This window comes from Periplaneta americana, chromosome 1, assembly GCF_040183065.1.
Source record: "Periplaneta americana isolate PAMFEO1 chromosome 1, P.americana_PAMFEO1_priV1, whole genome shotgun sequence".
NCBI lineage: Eukaryota > Metazoa > Arthropoda > Insecta > Blattodea > Blattidae > Periplaneta > Periplaneta americana.
Window position 1 is genome coordinate 100,074,373 of NC_091117.1, and position 27,464 is coordinate 100,101,836.

The following is a 27,464-nucleotide window of genomic DNA, read 5'->3' on the forward strand; positions in this document are numbered from 1 at the left end:
CCAAATTCATCACAATGCTGGGTGAGCAGTGGTTCCATCACTGACGAAAATTTCATGAGAAATTTACTTCTCCATGAGAACTTGAACCAGAGAGCATTCTGTAATGTGGAGTATGATGCCTTAGACCACGAGGCAGCAGCTTGGAACATTATTATTATTATTATTATTATTATTATAACAGTTACTTTCTTAATTATGACTACAGGAAACAATTTAAGAATTTGAAATAAGCTAATAGACAGAGAAACATATTGGGTTACGAGAATTATGTTAGTTTTAAAATTAAGTTGTTAAACAGGCATTTATAAGAAAATATAAAAGATCTTCTGAAATTTTGAGCGCCTTTACATCAATTATTTTTAAATTAACTAGTGAAAACTATCACAAAAAGATATTCAAATAAAGAAAATTTCATTCAGAGAATTGGAGTCTGGAAAGGTTCCCAAAATGCTGGCTGCTGCATTTCTACGTTGGCTGGTTATTATTATTATTATTATTATTATTATTATTATTATTATATTGTCGTTATTGTTGTTATTATTATTATTATTATTATTATTATTATTATTATTATTATTATTAATGACTGTTATTCATAGCTTATCTCATTCCATTCATTAGACACACTTAAATCTTTCAGCAAATTGTATTTATTTATCCTATTTCCATTACTCTGTTTCCTGTATAGACTTTTCACACTCTCATAGTAATTTTTGCTCAAATCCCCAGTTACTTTCTGTTTTAGAATTTAGAAAACTCTTTACCGGAGAAGTATGCAAGTGAGATGTATTACTCTTTACTTGAAGAGTAATGGCATTTTACTTAATAAAATTAAGGCTCTTCTTGTTCGGAAATCAGATGTAATGGTTTAATGCTGTGTTTTTTGTACCTTTTCTGAAAATCACTGAGAAATTGTACATGTCATATTATTTCCTAATAAAAACGTATATTTATTAAAATGTGCCACAGATGAAAATTCACACAAAATTATTGCACTTAAAATATTTGTCATTTATTAGACATGCATGGATTATTATAGAAACATGAATTGTTCACAATATAATGTGTTTCATAACGTATACCTATATGTGTAAATTAGGAACTCTTTTCAGAAAAAAATTAGATGTTTATTAGTTTTTGCATTGCATAAAATATTCAATGAGAAAATAAGTGAAAATTACACTGCCATTAATTTAATGTAGTTATAAGAAACTCATGCTGCTATAGTATGTAAGGGAATTGCCTTTTCTAATTGTAAGAATGCTTTTGTTTTTATACCAGGTATTAACAGTGACAGCCCTTGTGAACACACAAATGAGGGAAATGAAATAAGTCCAAAGAGAGGAAGCTCTAAACGTAACATTGATCGTGCTAAACCCCGGAAATCACCACATCGACCATTTCCTGGAATCGTGAATGCTATTCTCGCTAGAAGCTCTTCAGAAAGTGATATGAGTGAAACTCATGTCACTCTTGGAGGTTTTATGATAGATGAAGATGTGGAAATATCATTTGACAATCTGCAAGAATTTGAAGATACAATACCACCAGAAATGAAAGGGAAAAAAAAGTTTAAAGACAATAAAAAAGGTGGAAAGAAACAACAGAAGAAACAAGTTGAGAAAGGTAAGTGAGCTGTTATGTTGATGTTAATAGTCTATACAAGTCAGTTGACAAAAATTAAATAAACTAACGCACTTAATAATTAATGCGTAAAACATGTGATTAGAAAGAATGTGTAATGTTACAATATTACATGTTTATTGATTGTTGTTTCAGATATATACAGTGCCCCTGTTATGGATCTGCGCCACAAACTGTGGACTGCATGTAGACTTGGAGACACAGATTTGTTGATCAACTCACTTCAAGCTTGCCAACCAATAGAAGAGGAACCAGAGAATCCTGAGAAAAAAGAAAACTCACCAATTCAGACAAAAGAAGATGGTGTAATTACAATGGTAGAATATCTGAAGTGTCTAAATGAAAATGTTGGTGAATCTAAAGATACACTGCTTCATGTGGCTGCGCAAGGTGGACACATGGCCATAATTAGGTACAATACATTCAATTTGACACAAATCTTACAGATATTCAACAGTATTTGGAAATTAGATTTATCTAAAAAATCTTCTAGACTAAAAGGACAGTGAAACCCTACTTAACTGGCTCAAATTGATCAGGCATGATCTGGATGACCTGTAATCTGAAAAACTCATTAGTAACATAAATAAGACAGTTTATATTGTAAATGTTATCGGACTTCACAATACAACACGTAGGTACTAACTTATTTATGGCTTTTAAGGAACCCTTACAAAGTCTGCCATCAGTAACACTATCTAGTTAAATACTGTACAAAACAAATTATCTACATCTATGTATAGTGAACTGTAACAAATACATACAGTATAAGTTCGACTTCACTTAGGGCACTGTACTTAAGAAAGTCTGTGAGTTTCTTTTGTTTCAACTATGACATTTGCTTGCTGTGCTACAATGAACATTTTAGTGCATTATACGTCATGAAAAATACGTATTTTTATGCTGGACATTTCTGTTTTTCGTAGACAAGCGTAATAAAGTAGTTAATAAATTTTACAGAATCAATCCTGATAAACTGGAAATTTGAATTAACGAGATTCGGATAATAGGAATTCCAATGTATATAATACACTATTCCTTCTCGGTCTGCTGTATCACAGTGAAGTTTGGACTCTCAAAAACAAATGGAAAGAGACTCAAAGCCACTGAAGTGAAATGTTTACAAAAATATTCAGTAGACAAATAAAGAAATGAGGAAGTTTTAGAGGTACTGAAAATATAATCAGTCACATAACCGAAAACTACAAAAATAATTGGGTACAAAAATAGATTACAAACCAAGAGGTTGCAGACGAAAAGAACCCTAAACTAGTGGTTGTTATTACTATTTATTAGTAATGGTGGTGATGCTTTTAGGTCGCATTAGCATCCTTGGCTATTCCCAGATTTTTGGCAGAATACCATGTAGATAAAAAATCCCTTCTGTTCAGATTCTGTTATGCAGAGTGTTTCAGAATTCAACCGAAGAAATTTATCTGGTAATAGAGGGGTAGCAGGCGAGGAATTTGAGCTAGGGAACCAGGGTCTCTAACAAAAAATATGAGTTATCAGTTGTTAAAGTTGTTTACATTTGACGTTCATAACACAGTATGAAAATGAAAAAAGATATGAAATGGTACGGGATGGTGTCGAACCTTATTAGGAATTGGATGAAGCCCAACTGTTAGGAATTAATCAACTGTGTTTTCAAAATTTTGCTTTTATAGAATCTGTAAAATTACTGCCGAATAATGATACCTCTTATTTCATTGAAGAGATCTCTGAATTCTTTCCTTTCTGACCTATGAAATACGTATTGCAGTATTTATTTATTATGGTTTCTGCTGAAGTATATTATACCCATTGGTTCAGTACAGTTCACTTGAGATCAAGTTAGTCATATTGGAGCTCAGTTAGGTATTTGTTAAAGATGTGCCTTTGATTGCAAAGGTGACTAGTTCATCAGCTTTTTGTGTTCTCTTTTATTATTTTCATGCAATTTTGTTCCATTTCAATATTTAAGTTATGTGAAATTCGTAACTTTTCCGAGTAATGGAGATGCATTTCTCAAACTACATATGTACATTCCTTCTTCACCCTTCTTAACAATTACTTTTATTATTACGTACATTACCAAATAACTAGAGCTGGCTTTTAATGTTACAACACAAGTTTCAAGTTACATACCTTAAGTTAAAAAAGTACATGCTGACGTTTGATGTTCGACCTCCTCTTCTAATAGAAACCATCTCCAATGTTTACCAATTATGCCACAGAGACATAGCAATATTGTACTCGACACATTTCCAAATTACAGCTATTTCTAGGGGTGTGATTTTTTTGGTATTAATGATGGAACAACTTCAGAATACTGCTTAAGTAAAATTATTTCGTTATTGCGTTATTGAATTATTTATTTTTGGTGCAAGGAACATCTATTTTTTAAATATTTATTTATTTACTTTTGTACCATCAATAAAGAAACATGTATTTTTTAAATTATTTTTAATTGATGCAGTCATTTTACATAAGTACTTACATGGTATTCTGAAGTATAACATTTAGCATTAACGATAAATGCAAATCACTTAATGAATGTTGAATGAATTAGTGAATGTTGATACATGTGATATCTTTACTATGCTATAATAATAATAATAATAATAATAATAATAATAATAATAATAATAATAATAATAATAATAATAATGATAATAAAATAATGTTTGAATGTGACAATATTGCCAATACATAAGTGTGACATAGAATAGCAGTGTAGTCAATATACATACATAGTGTGAACTAACTTACCATGCAGTTTGCGTTTGATTTATTGATATAGTTCACAAGTACAAAACTTAATAATATAACAAAAGATCTATAAACAAATGTAGTTCTACATACTAAATATACAATTTCCTAGACTCATTATTTTAACGCAAATCTCAATAATTTATTGGTTCAAACTTGCACTTACAACTTACCATGCATGAACAATTAAAGTCCAAAATTAAGTGAAATAAATATATTCACGAATTTTTGCGAAATTTATAGAAATCCACGAAATTACTTCATAATCATGATAAAAAAAAAAGTTGTATGGAGAATTCGTAATTCGCAAGAAAAATTACTCTTTCATGCAAATAAAACTTGAAAATTTTCTTCATTATAAAATATACATGAACATTTCTACAATTTGTCGTTCAGCATTACATATGTGTGACATCTGGCATCGATGTAAGGATAGTTTCAGGGACTACTTCCAGGGAATAGCGCAAGCAGACGATTATTTCTCTTTCCCATAACAACTGCCTTTGTGAGATCAAGACTTACTTACAGCTGGATGAAACTGAATTGTGAATTTAATTAATGATGCAAACAATTTTCTGTTACGATGAAAGAGTAGTGGAACGGAGAAAAATTCTCTCCGGCACCAAGATTTGAACCCAAGTTTTCAGCTCTACATGCTGATGCTTTATCCACTAAGCCACACCGGATTCCCATCCCAGTGTTGGATCGAATCGTCTCCGTTCCACTACTCTTTCATCGTACGATGACGCAGAATATCTGCATGGAAACATCATATGTACTTCGGTACATTAAATAATATAATTGATATGCATAAATCACTTTGTGATTTAAGACGGCGCTTATTCCGTCGGATCCCAGCCAATCAGTCACTCATAACGAGTGCACCTCCGCACATATGTGGACATTGTCCTACGTTCATAGACATCTATGACGTAGTGCAGAGGGCAGGCCACTAGAGGGAACCCAAGAGTGGAACTTAAACTGAGATGATTCGATCCAACACCGGGATGGGAATCTGGTGTGGCTTAGTGGATAAACCATCAGCACGTACAGCTGAAAACCTGGGTTCAAATCCCAGTGGCGGACAGAATTTTCTCTGTTCCACTACTCTTTCATCATACGATGATACAGAATACCTGCATGGAAACATCATATGTACTTCGGTACATTAAATAATATATAATTTTCTGTTAGTTTCAAAGGGATTATTTGAATAATTATTTTTAAAAAGTTATTTGATCATTTTTTAAGTTTCTTTATGGTGAGAAATATGCGCGAAATTGCTTGCTTTCTTTTCTTTTTTTCAAAGAAATATTCACCACAATTAAACTATTTTAATCACCGAAATCAGGATAAAATAATCACCATAAAATCACATCCCTAGCTATACCACATGCTGATTCAGTCAGTGGTGTGCTGGTCCAAAACATATTTCACGCCATTATGTGCAAGTCTACCAGTCTGCTTTCAAAAAACTGAAAGTTATAATTTATAAAACAGTTATGTTACCGGTTGTTCTGTATGGTTGTGAAACTTGGACTCTCACTTTGAGAGAGAATAAGGTGGTTAGGAAAATATCTGGGGCTAAAAGGGATAGTTACAGGAGAATGGAGAAAGTTACACAATGTAGAACTGCACGCATTGTATTCTTCATCTGACATAATTAGGAACATTAAATCCAGACGTTTGAGATGGCCAGGGCATGTAGCACGTATGGGCGAATTCAGAAATGCATATAGAGTGTTAGTTGGGAGGCCAGAGGGGAAAAGACCTTTGGGGAGGCCGAGACGCAGATGGGAAGATAATATTAAAATGGATTTGAGGGAGGTGGTATATGATGGTAGGGACTGGATTAATCTTGCTCAGGATAGGGACCAATGGCAGGCTTATGTGAGGGTGGCAATGAACATCTGGGTTCTCTAAAACCCATTTGTAAGTAAGTATGTGCAGGTTTAAACCCACAGACTTCTAGTTTTCTGTCTCAAAATATTTACTTAGGACCCCTCCACAACTTCTTAAATTTCTTTGTTTGAATTCTGAAACAACCAGTATACTTTGAGAAGGAAAGACTTGCCAGATAGCGGTTGATGCCTGAATATACGTTTATACATATTATCATGACCTGGTGATCTGTCAGGGGATGTCTAGTGCTGCATGTAGTTCACTAGACGTGAACGATGTATTATAATGTAGTGTATTATTGTACTGTAAAGCTAGAACAAAGAGATCTGTGGTTGGGATGCGAAACCTAAAACAGGAACAGTATATTGCCAAGCTCTACTTTATGCTAATGATATAATATTAATTGCAGATTCAGAATAGAGGCTACAACAGATGATGACAGAATGGATAGAAACACTAAAGGATAGAGGGTTGACACTGAATTACAAAAAGAGTCAAATCATGATGGTCGCTAGGACAGATGATCAAGTGAAAGAGATTAAGATAGAATGAGATGGACACAAATTAACACAGGTGGAAAACTATGAATATTTGGGAACAACGGCACATCAGGAGAAGTATGAAAAAAGAGTACAGAAAGTCACGAATGCATATTCGTAGTATCTTTGGGAAAGAAGAGGTGGATAAAAGGTCCAAGACTAGAATATTATATCAGGCAGTTTTAGAACCAATACTTTTATATGGAAGTGAAAGTTGGACAGTAGCCAAGAATGAGAGAACTGAAATGTTTAAGAAGAATAGTAAGGAAGACACATAGAGATCGGGTTAGGAATGAGAGAATTCGAGAGGAACTATTATTGCCATCTGTAAGTAAGAGGATTGAAGGTAGGCACCTTTCCCAGTTTGGACATATTACTCGGCCGGATGTAGATAGTAAATTACGTCAGTTTATGGAAGCGAAACTATTAGAACAAAAGAGACCAGTTGGAAGACCAAGGACTACATGGGAAGAAGGGATTAAACTAGTTGCAGTGAACAGAGGAAAAACAATAAGCTAACTTGGCAGATTAGCAGGAGACAAAATGGAATTCCAATACTGGGTTCAAGCAGCCCTCTAATGCTGTGATATGGTATAATAGGGAAGAAGAAGAATAAGAAGCAGTATTATTGTATGTAAAATGTATTACTTGTTGTTCAGCAACCTCTTTAATTCTCATAAAGTCTCATAGTTGTGGAACTATTTACTTTAGCAAAAGAATTATCAAGTAATTCAGTTATTTCAAGATCGATAGAAGTTCTTTGACCATTTTGTGGTAGACTGAGCCTAGCAGAACTATATTTCCCCATTATGTGACGAGCTTTTTTCTGTACGATTTTAGAGGGGACATTTTTGTTTAAGGATGATACATATTTTGTCCAGACCATCTGTCTTGTGTCGCAGATAACATGACAGGTTTTGCACAAAAACGTCTGAACTGGACAAAATTTCCAAGGTTTGGTTGATACTCAAGCAGGCATAGGACGGTTTTACGATCCTGTATGACATCCCTATATGCATCAGATCACCAAGATACAAGGATGCCTTTCGGACAAACAGATCTGTCAATGTCAACTGGATTTCATCATCAAATATATTATCTAATGCATCAGTATAAATCATTTCTCTTGTAGTGTGTTTCTTGACATTCATTGGGTGATTATGATCCTCAGGAGTATTTCAATTTTCTGAGATGTTATTGTTTCTGCTAGAAGACTACTGTTCCTGAGGCGAATTTCATTCCTGACTTTCCCTACCAATCCATTGAGGGCATGATAGGTGTAAAGAGTACTTATGTCTTTCGTGATCTTCTTAAGCTGCATCTACATGGTTCAATTTTCCATGCACGTACGCAGAAGAATATTGAAAGAATCAATTAAGGTGCAAGAAGATTTTGTGTCAATGTGGTGCACCGTTTTGAACGTCATCTTCACTATGTAAATATATTAATTAATATTAAATATCAATCTTGCATTCATTGCTTGAAAGCGTAAATTTGAAAGAAAAGTTGAACCATGTAGATGTACCTGTAGTGCTATCCAAAGTAATGCTTAAGTATCTCGCATGCGGTATGTGTACACTGTGCTGCAAAAGAAATGCCGATACGAAATTATATCATTTTCTGAGGACTTTAGTAAATAAACATAGCGAGGTGGAAAGCTATTTTCCTGAGATTAGTTTTTTAAAAATATGTAAATATGAATTTTATAACCTGTTCACGTTATTATTTAATATGAACTAATTTTAAATTATTCACGTACTTTTATTTTACAACATTAGTAAGAATACCTACTACACGAAAATAGTGAAACTGCAGTTTATATGGTATTCCACAGCTTTATTATCCACAGATGCTGTCATTGTTATAATCGATATATACGGTCAGTTACAATATGTTTCATAATTATTGCATTAACAAAAAAAGTATTAATTTTATTATAAATATAAATATAAAATTTTATTACAAATACAAGATATAAATGCAAGGGCGGGGTATGTAGCAAGTATGGGTGAATCCAGGAATGCATATAGAGTGTTAGTTGGGAGGCTGGAGGGAAAAAGACCTTTGGGGAGGCCGAAACGTAGATGGGAGAATAATATTAAAATGGATTTGAGGGAGGTGGGATATGATGATAGAGACTAGATTAATCTTGCATAGGATAGGGACCGATGGCGGGCTTATGTTGGGGGCGGCAATGAACCTGCAGGTTCTGTAAAAGTCATAAGTAAGTATACAAGATACAGAATCGAAAATTGAATCTAATTGAAACATTTAACTACACATTTCTCCTTTGCATAGAATAAAAACTCTTTAGTAAATTCAGGCCAGTTCAGATGTGTTTGTATAATTATTTCATACATATATATATATATATATATATACAGAGTGTATCAAAAATACGTGTACAAACTTCAGGCATGGGTTCCTTACACCAAAAGAAGGAAAAAAGTTCATACGAACATATGTCCCATAATCCTTTGTTTCCCCGTTAGGAACTGTTCAACACATTGGTACACTCATAATGTGCCAACACACAAAATTCATAACCAATGCTCGAAATGTCCTCCTCTTGCTTCTAGACATGCATGCACTCGTCGAATAATGGACTGTCGCACCCTTTCAAATACTCCGGGATGATGTCGAATGGTTTCGCAAGCTTCCATGACACGTCGATGAAGAATTTCTTGATCCGGGATGTCTGCTCCATAAACCAATTGTTCAAGGTGCCCCCAAAGATAAAAATCCAAAGGATTGAGGTCGGGAGAACGTGCTGGCCATTGAATTGGTCCTCCTCTGCCTATCCATCTGTCATGGTAGACACCAGTCAGTGTATCTCGAACAAGGCGACTAAAATGTGCTGGAGCCCCATCATGCATGAACCACATGTTTTGTCTTATGTTCAGAGGCACATCTTCATGCAGTAATTCTGGAAGAGTGTTTTGGATAAAGTCCCTGTAGATAGCACCTGTAAGACGTGCTGGTAGAACGTATGGACCTACCAGACAGTCACCGACAATTCCAGCCCACACATTAATACTAAATTGTTGCTGATGTCTAGCCTGAAATACAGCATGAGGATTACGATCTGCCCATACGTGTTCATTGTGGAAATTGGTAATTCCATCTCTCCCAAACGTTGCCTCATCTGTAAACAAAACTGATGAGACAAACAATGGATTGGCTATTTGTGCTAGAAACCATCGGCAAAAGTTCTCCCGTGGTGGATAATCGGCAGGCGAAAGGCCCTGCACACGTTGCATATGATACGGATACAAGAGCTGCTCGTGAAGTACCCTCCATGCTGTACTGTGTGATGTACCAGTTGCCACAGCCAATTGTCTTGTACTGATACCTGGATTGTCGTCGGCACAGTGTAAAATGTCTTCTTCGAGGTTCGGCGTACGAACAATTCTTGGTCTTCCTCAATCACCAGTCTGTGGTGCAACGGTTCCTGTCTCAGCAACGCGACAATACACAGCAACAAAGGTTTGATGATTCAGTTGTCTTCGGTCTGGAAACGCCATCTGATACAGCCGTACAGCCTCGCGTCCATTACCATTCGCGCGACCATACATAAAAATGATGTCAGCCTGCTCACGAAATGAATATCGTCCTGCCATGGTTGAACGAAACACGTTAACTCACTCCACGTTCACAACTGCAACGTTGAAGACAGACTAATGACAAATGACACATGTAAACAAGTCTCCATGGCAACACTTCGCCATCTGCAGTCCATTTCTGATACGAGTCACAGCCTTCTATGAATGAGTGCATAAAGAAATGAAGTTTTGAGGTTGGACCTCGAAGGCCGTTGAACGCAAACTTTTAGTAATAAATGAATAACGGGGAAACAAAGGATTATGGGACATATGTTCATATGAACTTTTTTCCTTCTTTTGGTGTAAGGAACCCATGCCTGAAGTTTGTACACGTATTTTTGATACACCCTGTATATATATATATATATATATATATATGTTATTTATAGGAATGCCTTCTTCCCACATCCCTACGATATGTCCACGTGTCACTTCTGATATATAAGGCATGGTGTTTTCTAAAATGTATAGTTTATTGAAGATATACACGAACAAGCTCAATGATGTAATGATAACAGAGTAATAATAGAGTTTATATGCAATGCCTTCTGTGTATCTCTATTTCTATTGTTTTCTAAGCGAAGTCCTCGTAACATGATATTTTAAATCAATACCGACTTCGACTCGACATTTCTTTTGTAGCCTCGTGAACCGTAAGTTTTTTTCTGGATTGAGTACCAGTTTGGCAAGAGCCATGTTATTAATATTCATATTCTTAGATTTTTATTGTGAAGAAAAGGAAGAGGCAGAGCGTGAAAACATAATGAAACTCCTTTCCTCCCACCCCTCATGGAACTGTTGGCATTAGCCTACTCCTTGTGGGGAGAAAGGACAGATCATCATGGACTTGACACATCTAATGGCAAGTCCTGTACCACAGTTGAGCCATAGGATTAATGGTTAAATAATCCGTAGAGAATCCAGTTTCAGAGGATATATGGTTGACTGCATTACAGCTCTCTTTTGTTAGAGAGAACATTTCAGAGCAATTATGTATCCTGGAAGACAAAGGTCACTTTTATTGCTTCTGGCGTACATAGAGACACTATGTGGATGTATTTGACCACTAATCTGGGCTTTGCATAGAGAAAGAGAAAGAAGGATCCACTATCACTTTATTGCTGAAGGGATACACAAGTCGGAAGCTAAGCTGCACTTGAAAGCCAGAGACAGGAAGGACCCTCACTGATGAAATAGAAATTAATAAAACTAATAACATAACCTAATTATGTTAATACTGAACTTCGAAGTACCTACCATGAAGTTATATACCTGGTTGCTGTATGAGCATTTTGCTAAATATCCATTTCAAATGACAATCAGACAAAAATGAAAGGGACTGCAATATAAGTGTTGGTTATTACCTGCTAGAAGAATTTTCTTCGAACAATTCTCAGTACACTGTAGAAAAAAATATATTTGTCAGACCAGTAGCTCAATTATGATGGAATGATCACTATCGTGTCTTCGTGCAAAAGCAGTGCTTGGGAAAAGTGACACAAGTCAGTTTCCACAAACCTTTTTTGATAATTTATTGACAACTTATGGAACATCTGCTCGCTTGGAAAAAAATACATAAGTATTCCTCCCATTACAATAATTCATACAGAAAAAAATCAAATCGACATAAACCAGTGTAAGTTGTCAATAAATTATCAAAAAAGGTTTGTGGAAACTGACTTATGTTACTTTTCGCGAGCACTGCAGATATAATAGGGCCAGAAAGTATTAAAGTAGGTATGGACATTCTTTTCAAAGAAACTATATATTGTGATACCTCAAAAGAAAGCCCCAAATCTTAACAAAACATGTGTTGTTGCTTCACCTCGCTACTTCATCTCTCTCAAAAGTTATAAAGGAAAAATCGAGTGCAGTGCTAGCCTTGGGAAAATGCTAGGTATGCAACCATCCAAATGACACTTTATGTAATGACCTGTCCCGGGTTAAAATGCGATGTGGCAAGAACAAACAATGGGGATGAAGGGCTGACAGAGGTTGTGATTATATGATGGATGCCTGGAGTGATATAGGCATAGAGATGTCAGATGAGAGAGAATGAAAGAATGGTAGATGAAAACATTAGAAAAGTTTATAGAGGGGAAAAAAAACGAAATCCACTATTGCATCCTACAGATACCAACTTGGAGGAATGCATCTTGACTAGTGGATGATATCAAAACAGGTCTAATTATTAATTCATGATTGATGATTGTGATGATGTTGATGATAGCAGTGGTGGTGGTGGTGATTTGGTGATGTACAGTCAATACGTGTAATGTAAATAGTGTCACATGTCAAAACATAACATTTTATTTAGCTTTTATATATGATTTTTTAAATTTACAAACAAGAAACATATTATAGAAGAGCTTTGACTAATATTTCATTATTTGTAGTTATTTTATATTTTGTAATTAGAAAACAATTATGTTTTCAGAGCTTTAATGGAAGCTGGCTGTGATCCATGTGTTAGAAACAAGAAATCACAAACTCCATATGTAGTTTCCATTAATAAAGAAACAAGGAATATCTTTAGAAGATTTCTGGCTGATTATCCAGATAAATACGACTATTCTAAGGTTTGAATATTGTTACATTTCTTTATACTTATCCATTTCCTATTTTTGCGTAATTTTTTTTTAATTTCCAAACAATCATGATAAGAACCTTATTTTATGTTTTCATCTTTCAGTGCACTATGTTCCTTCTCGTATAGAAGTGGTTGTATTTTCTGTTCCTCTCGTTAATTAGCTGCATAGTAATTTTTATATCCCTACTTCTTTTTCCCTCTTTCTACTTACAGTATTCCTCACGCAAAAAAAGATAACTTCTTCCATATGCCTGGCTAGTATGTAAACATTTAAAACTATTCGAACATTTTTTTTTTCAAGTTCTTATTTGATGTTAAATATATGTTCATATTAAATTTGTATTTAAAATATGTATTGAATTAATTTTCATATCCTAATTATTAGAAAGTACAGATAAGGAGGTGAGACCTGACATGTGAGCTGTGCTAGAGGAGAAAGAATGAGCTATCAGAAAAAGAGTTTGTTTCTTGATGGTTAATATTATACAAATCTAGCAATAGAAGTTCATCTCAGACTAAAACCTATCTTCTTGCCATTGGTATGGCATATGATAAAGCCACAGGACAAGTCTTGCTTCCTCTACTGTACCTACTTCCTCCTTTTGCAGTACTTTGAAACTCTATTTTTGCTGGAGAGTGTTCTGATTTTTAATAATATGAGTGATGTAGTAATAAGAACCAAGCTTTGTTATTCGTACTACATTTCTAACTTTCAGGCTCAAATATCAGGACCCCTGACAGATGAAATGGAACAGAAGATGACAGAGAAACGTCGAGAGCAGAGGAAAGCAAAGAGAGAAAGAGAAAAGGAAAAGAAGAAAGAAGAGGAAGTCAGGAAAGAAGAAGAGGCAGAGAAAGCAAGATTTCTTCAATTAAGCGATAGAGAAAAGGTAGATTTTAGCGAATTAATTGAGTATAAAATCTGTAGTGCTCGGGAAAAGTTACACAAGTCAGTTTCCATAAACCTTTTTTGATAATTTATTGACAACTTACGGAACATCTGTTCGCTTGGAAAAAAATACATAGGTATTTCTCCCATTACAATAATTCATACAGAAAAAAATCAAATCGACATAAACCAGTGTAAGTTGTCAATAAATTATCAAAAAAGGTTTGTGAAAACTGACTTATGTCACTTTTCCCAAGCACTGCAGAAATAATCTTGTCCACTTCAGACCTGGCAATCTGTGTCTGGTCTGTGAGCTATTGTGGTTTGACTTGTCATCAGAAGTAATTGAACACAACAGTGTCCTCCATTCTTGGTCACATTTATTGTTGATTAGTCAACTGTCCGAAGAGGGATTGGAACTTCCTAAGTAACACCAATAAGGCATCACTCATAAGGCAACTAAGCCAGGAGATAATGGAGTAGGGTTGCTAGTTCATTTCCCCATCCATTGCATACATCGTTGACTGTAACATATATTAATCAGACTTCAGATGCCTGCGAACAATTGTTCTTCCTCTGAAACAAATCATCAATCAGAGGTAGGTCATATTTATTTCTTAAATTTCTGACGTTTTCTTATGTTCCACACCTGCCACTCCATCCTGACACTGTCTTTAACATTGTGTACAGAGGAGTAGTGTTGACAAGAGAAAAGATTTGCTTGTAAAATATTGGATCACAGTATGCTTTTTTCCTGTTGAAACTTATTTGTTAATGAAAAAAGTTTTTTGAGTGATGTATTTGTAAGTTTCAAAGAAATTTTTTGCAATGCAATATACAGGGGATTTCAAAATGATGGAGCATAAAAAATGATTTCGAACGAACCATACGAGATAGAAACACATTCCGCACATCACTGGGTAGAGGAAGGTTCAAAGTTCAGTTGTATGGTCATTGAGGTGGCAAGATTTTGTTATCCATCTCTTGCAATTCATTGTCATAGAATGGTGGCATTTAGCTAACTCCAGATCTCTAAGTGGAAATGAGTGACCATCTTCCATGAAAATGAAGTTATTCGAATCTTCTTGAAGTTGGAGGAACAACTAGTTTTCTAGCAGATTTTGCTCATCGTCTGTGGCCCCCAGGTCTCAAGACCTTACCCCCTGCGATTTTTTATTTGTGGAGGTACATTAAAAACAGAGTGTTTGTTCCACCTATTCCCGCTGATCTTCAAGAATTCCGACATCGAATTGTGGAAGCTGTGGACTCAATAACTAATGGCCAGTTGATTTGTGTGTGGCAAGAGATGACCTTTCACTTTGATGTTTGTCGTGCTACACATGATGCTCTTGTTGAGTGCATACTAGCTCAATGACCATAGAAATAAACTTTGAACCTTCATCTATCCAATGATGTGCGGAATGTGTTTCTTTCTGTCTTGTATGGTTTGTTTGAAACAAATTTTTGAAATCTGTTCCATCATTTTTAAATGTCCTACACTGTCAAAAACTCTCTTCGCTAATTTATTTAAGAAGTGACGAGAAACTGGTCAGTTTATAATAAGAATAAATCTTGTCATAATGGAGCTCCACCCAAAAAATGATCGAAGAAATACATGCTAGACAAGAGATAAGGTCGAAAAATTTCATTTGGGTCGCTATTTAGCAGTATTTTGTGAATGTTGTAATAAACTTATTGCTTTTTATAAATCTATGCTCATCTGCAACAATGACAACATATTTTTGTAGTTTTGAAAATCATTAGCACAATAGAGGTACATTTAAAAAGAAAATATATCTTACAAAAGCATGAGATCACAGTTTTTGATCATTTTTATGAGGGCTACTCTTCTAGCAAAATTTATTATGAAAACTTTATGGTGTTCCAAATAACTACTTTAGTACGATTCTTGGCATCTCTCAGTGCAGTCCCTACCCGGAGATCCGATTAAGGGACTATTTTACCTCCGGAGAATTTTACATTGAGGGACTCCATGAATCATAAGCAGTGAAAAATATAGTGGGACTGCATTCGTGTTAATACAACTTATGTGGGTACCTCTTTGTTACTTGTTACCTTAAACAACAAGTTTAAGCCCCCTCACCACGACACGGTGAGTACCCACGAGAGGTATTATTATTATGAAAGCTAAATCATGTTAATTTTGTTTTTTATTATTGGTTTCCTGCAAGCAAGCAGTTTTTGTGGCCAACTGATATTTTTAAACAAATTTGGCATGATGCAAGCCACATGATAAGCTATATTATTCCTGCATAAAATTACGTTTGCCACATATTTTCAAGAATTTTATTTTACATTGTAAACTACCAGTCTTCACAAGAGGTGTGAATTGCATTTGTTAAAGAGTCGATCATAAAGCACCTCATGTCTGGTCTGTCTATAACTGATTTCGCCACTTATGCGAAGGCTGGAAGCTGATGTTGCTACTAGTGTGTGGAAATTTATTTTAAGTCCATCTACCTTACTTATGCATTGCAGTATGATTGTTTTTGCATGTTTTATGTGAAAGTACAGTGATAGCAGACTCATATTAGTTCTGTCGGTAAGCAAAGTGGTTCAAAATACTTTTGTGCACTTCTCAAAATTAGAAATAATTATGTCACTATTGGAACTCACACTTAGATGTAAAAATAGTGTTAATAGTTACAAATTACTTCATTTAAGAAAACACAGTTTACATGATACCATTCATTCATATATGTTCTTTTCTCTCTTTTTTCCTAGAGAGCTCTTGCTGCTGAACGAAGGCTTTTGTCTCAAGCTTCTGTAAGTGGAGTAAAACCGATTGTATCCAGGTGTTTCCAGTGTGCTGTGGATATTACGGGCAAAATACCTTTTGAATATGATATCCATAGGTTTTGCAGTATTGACTGCTTAAAGTTTCATAGACTTAAAAATAAAAGGGTACCACTGAAATGTTAACACATAAATCTTGTAGGGTAATATTATTAAATAATTATATTTGAAACAGAAGATAATAACTTGGTATCTGTTGGAGTGACAGGACAAACTGCTAATATGTCTTCATTATAATGAGGTGTGTCAATAAAGTAGGCTAAGTTATTTGGTAAGAAATTCACCATATGTTGAGTTCAGTAATGTATTAACTTTATTTGTCGAAAAAATAATTTTATTTATTTATTATCTTTATACTTATTGATCACTAACATTTCATTTTGTTTTAATTTCACTACATGCAATGATACTCTTATTGATATTTAGATCTTAATCATTTGGTGTAAAATTTTTCAGTCTTGTCTTAACCAACAGTTTGTTTTTGTTTTATTTTATATAAATCTTGGTGTCTTAACTTCAGTAGAAATGTTACAGACAGGTGCTAATGAAGTTCTGATATTTCGAAGAACACTATTTCTTTTGGTAAGAATATTTCATACTTTGTGCTTGAAACCTGAATAACATAAATGGAATAGGCATTATATATATACTTTGTGCTTGAAAAGAATTTTCTGACTGCAACAAAACAAATACCGGTACATATTAAAAGCAGCATAGTAGTCTGTTGAAATAAAATATTGTCTTTTCTGAAATTAAATTTCTCAGACATTTTTTTTCAAAGACAATGTATAATTAATCATCCTGAGACTAAAAATCGCATTTTTGATATTTTTGTTTGTATGTCTGTCTGTCTGTCTGGATGTTTGTTACCTTCTCATGTGATAATGACAACTGATTTATATGAAAACTGGAATATAATTTAAGTTTGTTCTAACTTAGATTTTAGGCTATATGGTATTCAAAATACTTTATTTAAAAGAGGGGTTATAAGGGGCCTGAATTAAATAAATCGAAGTATCTCGCTTATTATTGATTTTTATTAAAAATATTACGTAACAAAAGTTTCTTTAAAAACAATTTCCAATAATCACTATTAATTCGAGAAAAATTCGTTCCAGCACCGGAATCGAACCCGGGACCTCTCAGCTCTGCGCGCTGAGCACTCTTTCCAACTGAGCTATGCTGGGACACGATCCACAGTGCCAGTTGAACTCTTCTCATCATAATGAGGGTGGCGAGACCTCATATAATGAATATGTAATTTCCAATAAGTTTTATTCTTTGCAAACTTTGATAGGACTGATATTTAACGAAAAACATAAGTTTTAAAATAATAATGCGTTTTATCAGAGCCGCCTCAGACTATTAGGCTATAATGAAATGAAAACAAATGACTTCGTCCATAATGGGCCTTGCACAACAACAAACGGAAGCTATTCATTTAACACTGTTTTTTACGGATATAATTGCATGATGGGTATATATAAAATGTTTATTAATATTAACATACAGAGAATATTTCTGTGTTTGTATGAAGTAATCTCAGAAGCTACTTAATCAATTTCTATAATTATTATTTCATCACTAGAAATGTAGTTTCTCTAGATGGACATAATGCTATAATGTTATTACGGTAACTCCTGATTGAATTGAGGACAGGTAAGATTAAAATAGATTCTTATGCACAGAAAACATGATAGGCTATTCTGTACATTCGTTTCCTGTATTTCTTAAAACAATATTTATGTACCACATTCATTTTCATCTCAGAGAATTAACGAACGAGAGTGTATTGATTTAGTATGCAATAATAGTATGTCAGCTTGGCATTCCATTATTTTACAATCCAAATTTTAACTATGCTCATTTGAATTGTGTTAAAATAGATAAAATGAATAAACTATGCAATAAATGCAATGTAAAAAAAATAGAGTAATGAGCCAAGCCGTTTATGTTGCACTGTTGTAAAAGTTGTTCCTCCTGAGATTCAAGAGTCCCCACAACAAATTGAAAACTTACTTACTGGAGTACATCCGTTTTCAACACACTTTTTAAATACCATAATATAAGACAGTACAACACCTTATTTCAAGTGGCATCGTTCGGAGCAAAAGAAATACATAGAGTCAATTCTACGTCATCATTTAAAGTACAAGCATAGGCTTATAATTTAATTGGAAATCTTCTTCCAGCTGAGAGTAAGAGCCTTCAGTTCTTCATTTCAGACGCTGACCAACTGTCTATCAAGTCTAATATAGTATCAATCTTAAAAGCAGAATTGACTGAACAACTCCAGGAAGTATTGCATGATAATAACAGTTAAATTCATAGTTTTAAATACAACTTTCAAAATGATTCAGGAGCAAAAGACTTACAACATACAAAAAGCTATTATTCACTAAGTAATTACAAAACTGTAGATTTAAGTCAATATTTATTTCTAACAAGTGCAGTGAAGCGCATAGGTATGGCTAGTAGACAACATATGGGCATAGACGCTGACTTTTAATTTCTTCAATGGGTGCTTAATGCTCACACTTTGACACTGATATAAATTTTCGCGTACCTTTCATACGTCTATCATCCCATTTTCCCAATCATTCATTAATTCATCCATTCATTCGGGGAACTGCTCTCTCACATTCAAGATTCTGCATGTATACAATGTGCTATATGCATAAAAGCAAATTTACACTGAAATAATTCATTATATGCCAGTATTATAAGGCATATTGCTTGATTTTGGTAATGTCATGGTTCTTATACTTATTTGGAAAAGTTACAAATTATTAATAAAAATAGATCTATTTTATGTACATTTACACTTGCTTATTGTCATTTACACTTACTTTTTATTCCGTATTTTCCTTGAAATAAATGTGTATTATTATTATTAATATTGTGAAATATATTCCTACAATATTTTAATATATTAATAAATTTAATATTTTTATCCATAACTTCTATCTAAATAAAATTGGTCTTTATTTCACTGTCCTTAGTAACCTAAACAATGGCTTTATTCACAGCAGTGAACTTCCTCACAAATAATAAATTAGAAAGAAAAGGTATGCACTTTAAAATTGAATTTAGATACCAATAATTAAATTTAGATACCAGTAATGGATAAAATATTGTATAGCACATGTATGTACTGATTCTCTAAAAAGTCTTTTGATGTTGCAAGCTTCTTTTTATCTGTACAGTAAGAAATTTTGTCACTTTTGAAAGTACTAAAGCAAACAGTAGGAAAGTTAAATAATATATTCATTTTTTTTTTCTTATCCAAAAGCAGAAAATTGACTCTGCAGCATTCACCCATATTTAAAAAATACTTGCTTTTATGTTTAAAGTTATTATTACAATTTTAAAACTAGAAAAAGTTGACCTTAAAAATTTCTAAACTGTGTACTAGTGAAGTTGTACAGTGTGTAAAAGATAAAAACCAACTATAAGTGAAAGTTGAAGAGAAAAGACAAATAAGATCGTTTTAAATGTAACTTGCTCCCTCATTTTAACTGTAGAATTAATATTGTTTCATGGTCTGGTCAGTTTGAGTTATTAATACTTATATTGAAATGTATTTTCTGCAGTGCAGAATTACTATATTGAAAGCCACATGAGTGTTTGTTTGTAAATTTAAGTTATTATTGTATGTTTGAATTACATTCTTACTAACACTCTTAGTTTGAACTCTGAATTCCGAAAAAGAATAATAAAAAGACTAGTAAATGGAGTAAATACAACATCACATTTGTATGTTGAAAATTTGCAATAGATGCATGGAAGGCCAGGGAACCTTCGCTTCCCCCTGTTCATAAAGTGAAAAAGAAGAAATTTATTACAGAAATTATATTTTAATCGTGAGAACTATGATTTCTCTAATCTTAAAATGTCACAAAATTCTTTCCCTGAGCATCTGTGCTGGTCGAGGTGGGAAGGACCTGTTACTGCTCAAGATGGGTTCGTTTATTTGCGTTCGAACTTCGGAAGACTTTGCCGCTCCACCCATTGTCAAAGCTGCTTGCTTCGCACTTTGTGAAAACATAATATTGATGCATTGGAATGAAAAGTTCTTTCTGTGTGCAAAATATAACTTTTTTTACTTGCACATATGTGATTCTAAATTACTTGAAATTTAAAATATAAAATTGTATTGTAGACTCGTAGTTTAGTGAAAGGGAAGCAAGCCAGCAAACTTACCATAGTATAGGATCCTTCGAGGGGAAAAAAAACACTAGCTACATAATAGAAAATATTCGCAACAAGTGGATAACTCTGACAGTACACCAGCACCGACTATGCTCACCACTAGTCACCAAGTCATATCGAGTCATGTCAAACAAAAGAGAATCGAAATGTTGCTGTAAAATTGGTATTCTTTAAAAATTCACTGCACTAGTGAAGTGCAAGATTTACAGAATATAACTGTGATATAATGGCGGATTTTTAGTGCACTGAATTGAAATGTAAGTTTTCGAAGATATATTATTTTTACTATTACACTGCTATAAATTTTAAAGCTCTTCATACTGCTGGACTAACAAAATAAGATTCACATCATCTACTTCATAGCCACTGGCGTAACTCATTCGGCTGAGGCACTTGGCTGCTGATTTGGACTTGTGCTTGGGCGATTACCTGGTTGGATTTTTTCCGAGGTTTTCCCCAACCATAAGGCAAATATCAGGTAATCTATGGCAAATTCTCGGCCTCATCTCGCCAAATACCACCTTGCTATCACCAATCCCACTGTTGCTAAATAACCTAGTAGTTGATGCAGCATCATTAAAAACCAGTTTTAAAAATTCATTTCAATTATACCTTCGACATAACCGTGGCTGGAGGCCTTGCAGTGGATATAATGTCATGGCATTCTCTATTTTCATCATGGCTGTACGGAAATCCATTTAGAATACTCTGGTCAGAATTCTGAATGGAATCCGGTCATACAGACAGAGGTGATATGGCCAAGTGGGCGATGCTCCATTTAAAATAGTGCAGATAATAAAAATCCAAACATGCCAAACGAAGCCATTCCGGTAAGTGAGTGCCTACCATTCAAGTACTTTAATAATATCCCACATCTTCTTCAGACCATTATTCATTACTTTAGCTGACGATGCAGTTTCTCAACAAAATTGATCCAGAACTCCTTGATTTGACTTGTGGAATATGTACAAACTACTGGAATTGAGCAGGAAACACTTCTTTTTATCTAATTTGCACAAGGCAAAATGGCAGACCAACTTATTAATACATCGCAACACCCTCTATCCAAGGAACATCAAAACAAACACACCAACCCCAATCGCTATACTTTACACTGAAGTCAATCCAAAAATACCAAGTCATAAGTATCAACTAACTAAATAAAATGAAAATTATTGCTTTCTGCTCAATTTCGGTGTTTTGTACATATTCCCCAAGTCAAATCAAGGAGTTCTGAATAAATTTTGTCGAGAAAAAGCACCATCAGCTAAAGTAAATAATTATTACATGTTTTACTGAAGTCCAGAAAACTAGAAAACAGTTTTCGCTGCAAAAAACAAAAATATATATTAAATATGCACAAACACCCAAACTATGCACATAATATGAAGACTGGAAAAGAAAAAAAGGCTTAAGTCCACCAATGTGGAGTAATGGTTAGCCCATCTGACAGTGAAAGAGCAAGCCTGGGTTTAAATCCTGGTTGGGATTTTTTCTGGGGTTTTCTGTCAGTCAATTGAAACAGAATTGCTGGGTAACTTTCGGCGTTGGACCTCAGACTCATTTTGCCATCATTAATTCACATATCATCATCCATACCATAAGCCAGGTTAAGTTCATGGTGTAGCATGCTGTTCAGCAACCCAATCATTCACAGAATAGGAGTGGTAAGCACAATAAGCCTCGGGCTGCAGTATAAGCCTTCGGGTCTCTCCTCCATACAAAAGAGAAAAAAAAAGTGCCAAGGAGACAAACCGTAGAAAAAACTTTCTTGTGCGACTAGTAATATAATATTTAGGGCTAGACTTTTCATGATTTTGGAAATTTTTTATCAGATCAGTGAGCTGCTACAATATACAGAAATTCACTTTATGAAAAAAATAAAAAAAAATATATATATATATATATGTGTGTGCATATTTGGCAATTTTATCCTGATAGAGCATACTTTAATGATACTGGTCATATTCGACATATTTTTACCTTTTGAAGCTTTTTATATACTTGTCTGTAGATCTTTTAAGATGCGAAAAAGAGAGTGGTGTGTGGAAAGCAATGGGAAGCTACTGCATTTATCTTTCCCAAGAAAAACTGCAAACATGGCATGAAGACTGGAGAAAGCTGGGTTTGCAGTGAAAAATCTGCTCTTGGACAGAACACTGAATGAATGAATGAATGAATGAATGAATGAATGAATGAATGAATGAATGAATGAATATCCATTGTTGGTTTCCTTTGTTCTTTGAATTTCTTACAGTTATGTTCTTTCATTTTCCCCTGGTAAAATTTTAATATTTCCTTCCTCCTTTATTGTGTGGAATGTGCAAAATGGATTTGACCCTAAATTGTCATGAGTCACGACAAATATTTGTCTATTGTATTCACGCAGGTAGGGAAAGCGTTTTCTTCTAGTTTCTTCCCTGATAATTTTTGAGAGTACCATGTGAATGTATTACTACAGTAACAAATTGTTTTAACACATAGCATTGTCCTTGTAATGTACGTAATTAGAAATGGTTTTGATTTCATTTTTACATAAAATGCATACCTTGAATAATACAAGTAGAGATTCCCAAGCAACAATAAAGTATTCCAGATTTCATTTTTACATAAAATGCATACCTTGAATAATACAAGTAGAGATTCCCAAGCAACAATAAAGTATTCCACTGTAGCTTCATTTCCATGTATGGTGGAAGACTCTTTTTTCTCACTATCACTTGCTTGTCTCAGAATCTGAAGTATCAGGTTTGTAAAACCTTTCATCCAATATATCCTGGTCTACTTCATCATCCCGTTAATATTTTCTCCAGCCAATATTATTTCCTAATAATTTCAGTTCCTAGTTCACACTGTACTTCTGAATTCTTAGTAGAGATGGAAGAAAAAATCACTAGCAGCGATTTTTCACCGGTGATTAAAAAATCACTTTCACTCCAGTGAGTAGACTGTTCATTAACCAGTGAAACAGTAATCAAGTGGTGATTTACTCATTGCATCAGAAACAACTGTAAGGTATCACTATACCTCATTGATTTCAACATACAGCTCAATGTCTTACATTGCAGTCTTCTGCCACTTGTTGAACAATTTTTGAAGTGCTTGACATTACATGGATTTTTGTTCTTTTCAAGTTTGTAATGATTTGTGATGAAGGAAAATATTGAAATTTCAGTGCTGAGTTGAACAACTTAGTGGTATGACATAACTTTCTTTGGTAGATTTTTAAGAACTAGGTTATTTTCAACGTAAAATAGTTCGATAGTTAGCTATATATTCTAATGCACTGTTATAGCTAGAGACGAGAATTTCATGCACTATAAAATCCCAAAATATGCATGTATTCATGCACTATCAATCTATGAAACATGTACGATCAAGCGAAAAAATACATTAAAATATGCACTTCCATTTTTGTTCCAAATTTCTTATTTCACTTCACTTTTTTGCACAGTTAACAACTAACAACATTTCTAAATTGGTTTCTGTGAGGTTCCTGCGCTTGTCAGTCTATATGTTTTTGTAGACAGAAAATGACCTCTCTACACTGCAAGAAGTTATGTTATGGGTGCAAACTTGAATGAACCTTTTTCTTTTATTTAGTTTTTTTCTTTTCCTTCTTCAATCCTGATTCCTGAAACTAAAATGGAGGTTATAAAAATCGAGAAACTTAGGTGTCCACTCAAAACAATTAAAACATGTATTTAAACTGAATATAATGTGTATTATATGCATGATTAAGCCAAAAATTGCTTAAATATGCATTATGCATGTTTTATCCCCAAAAAGACCAAAACATGCAAATATGCACGGAAAAAGTACACATATTTGTAACCGAAAAGTAATGAAATGTTTTAAGTATTAAGTTTGAGCTATGTCCTATATTCCTATAAAAACATGCATTTGCATGGAATTCTCGTCTCTAGTTATAGCCCTTCTGCCCCCTACTTGTTCAAATATAACACTCTAGGGGTCCATGACGCAATACTAGAGAAACGACCACTTCTCTATTAATTCATCCTGGACCTCTCTCATGTTATGTTGGTAATTAGCGATTAGCGGGGCTTTAAAAATGTTATGGTGGTCACCAGTGAGGCAAAAATTTCACTAGTCAGCTTGGTGAAATTACAGCAGCACAATTAAAAAATCTTAGTTATTTCTGCTGTTTGAGATGAATGTGTGTGTTTAGAGACTATTGATAGAATAGCTGCTTTGGAGTCTGACAATATAACTGCATTCTTAAATTTATTGATGTGAAATAGAAGATTCCTGAGACTTTCACTTATTGCAACGAATTCTCCATTAAAACTTGTTCCATATCCAAGAGATCTATAAAGTGAGAAGAGACAGCACGTAACACCTGCACCAGCACCTTGTTCTCTGGAGATCAAGGATCCGTCAGTGTATAAATGAAGCCAGTTTTGTAGAGGGGTCCACACCTGTGGAGTAACGGTCAGTGCGTCTGGCCGCAAAACCAGGTGGCCCGGGTTCGAATCCCAGTCGGGGCAAGTTACCTGGTTGACGTTTTTTCCGGGGTTTTCCCTCAACCCAATACAAGCAAATGCTGGGTAACTTTCGGTGCTGGACCCCGGACTCATTTCACCAGCATTATCACCTTCATATCATTCAGACGCTAAATAACCTAGATGTTGATACAACGTCGTAAAATAACCAAATAAAATAAAAAAAATTTGTGGAGGGTACCTAATATTAATTGTCTCTAAAGACAATTGTTTCATTATTTCAGTGCTTACTTCTGATTTCAGTATTTCTTCTGTTAAATTTAGATTATATTCTATATATAATAGAGTTAAAGGGTTTGGTTTAATTTGTAAGTTTTCTTTTAAATTCGGGATATTGATTTTCTGCTTTAATTCTTGAACCATGGATATGAAACTTTTTTGAGTTTTCAATCTACAGAGAGGACTGTATGAATGCCAATTGTTTCCTGGTAATCTGATAAGTTTTTCATATTGAATCAGTGCTTTTTCTTCTTTTGTCATTTTGATGCTGTTAATATTAGTGAGGAATCTCAAAGAATCTATTGGAGTTGTTTTGATTCTACCAGTAATGAGTCTGAGAGCTTGGTTTTGAACATATTCTATTTCGTTTATGAAAGGTGAAGTAATTAAAATTTCTCCGCAGTATGTTAGCACCAGCTATATAAACATTTTGTATGTAGTGTTCAAAGTATTCCTAGAGCATCCCCATTTCTTTCCTGTTAGTCTTTTTAGAAGGGAGAATCTTTTACTAGCTTTTTCAGAAATGTATTTCAAATGATTGCTCCATGTTAACTTACTATCGAAAATAACTCCAAGATATTTGGATTCATAAGTCCTAGGAAGGTGTTGGCCGTTGTATTGGATATTGAATTCTCTTTCTTTTTTACCAAGTGAAAATATTTGGTAGTTACTTTTGCTTAAATTGAGTGTCATCAAATTTGATGTATTCCATTCATGTGGTTGATTTAGAGCTTTAAGAGCAGAATTTTGAATTTTGTCTTATGTCTGTGAGATCCGGAAGTCCACAAAACTATATCATCTGCAAATAGTGCTGTTTTCATGTTTGATTCCTCTAATAGGGAGGGTAAGTCATTTATATAAATATTGAATAAAGTTGTGCTGAGGACAGAGCCCTGAGGTAGACCTCGATATGTTTGTCTGTAACTAGAAAGTGAGTTATTGAATTTAGTGGCAATGAATCTTTGACTAAGGAATTCTGATATCCATCTGAACATAAATTGGAATTGTATTCCAATGGATACCATCCCATTGTGGAATCCTGGGAAACGAGAATGCGGATGCACTAGCAAAGAAGGGCAGCACTGCTACTTACAGACCTGTTACTAAATCTACATATTACTCTGTGAAAAGATTTATTAAATCTACATACTTAGACTTCAACAAACAAAATTTGATAGCACAATCTCAAGGGAAAAAATGGAACTCTCTGCATCATAATCCACAGTTAATTCCCGATTTACCACGAAAATCGTCTGTAGCTGCATTTAGATTGGCAACAGGCCATGATTGTTTGGCCAAACATCTGCATAGAATTGGAATATATCAATCCCCTAACTGCCCATTGTGCAACTCAAACCAAGAAATGGATTCGGAACACCTCAAAATCTGTGCTTCAGTGGGTGACCATGATAATATCTTTGAAAAATATTGGAGTGCAAGAGGTCAAATGACTTTATTGTCAAACGCCTGGCATTAGAAAACAACAATTAAAAAATCGGAATTTTTTTCATTCAAGAAAAAATTAATTAACAAGAAGGTAGCCACTGCTGTAGCGCATTTGCTTGCTGGTCCGGAGTTGCGCTTAGGCATGGGTACGATTCCCGCTTGGGCTGATTCCCAGTTTTTTCGACCGTAAGGCGAAAGTCAGATAACCTATGGTGAATCCTCGACCTTATCTCGTCATATATCATCTCATCACCAATTCCATCGACACTAATAATCAAGTAGTTGATACAGCGTCGTTAAATAACCAAAAGATGGAGGGGGCTACAACAT

At 34.3% G+C, this 27,464-nt stretch overlaps 1 protein-coding gene across 1 annotated transcript in view; it reads left to right on the forward strand.

Moving 5' to 3' along the window:
- LOC138698687 (tRNA endonuclease ANKZF1-like) overlaps positions 1-19,694 on the forward strand; it is a 66,737-nt gene extending 47,043 nt beyond the window's left edge. The window contains exons 9-13 of the mRNA XM_069824866.1: positions 1,282-1,626; positions 1,780-2,056; positions 12,876-13,017; positions 13,745-13,918; positions 16,663-19,694. Coding sequence (XP_069680967.1) covers positions 1,282-1,626; positions 1,780-2,056; positions 12,876-13,017; positions 13,745-13,918; positions 16,663-16,860 — 1,136 coding nt within the window. The 3' untranslated portion in view covers positions 16,861-19,694. The remainder of the gene's footprint in view (positions 1-1,281; positions 1,627-1,779; positions 2,057-12,875; positions 13,018-13,744; positions 13,919-16,662) is intronic.
- The last annotated feature ends 7,770 nt before the right edge of the window (positions 19,695-27,464 follow it).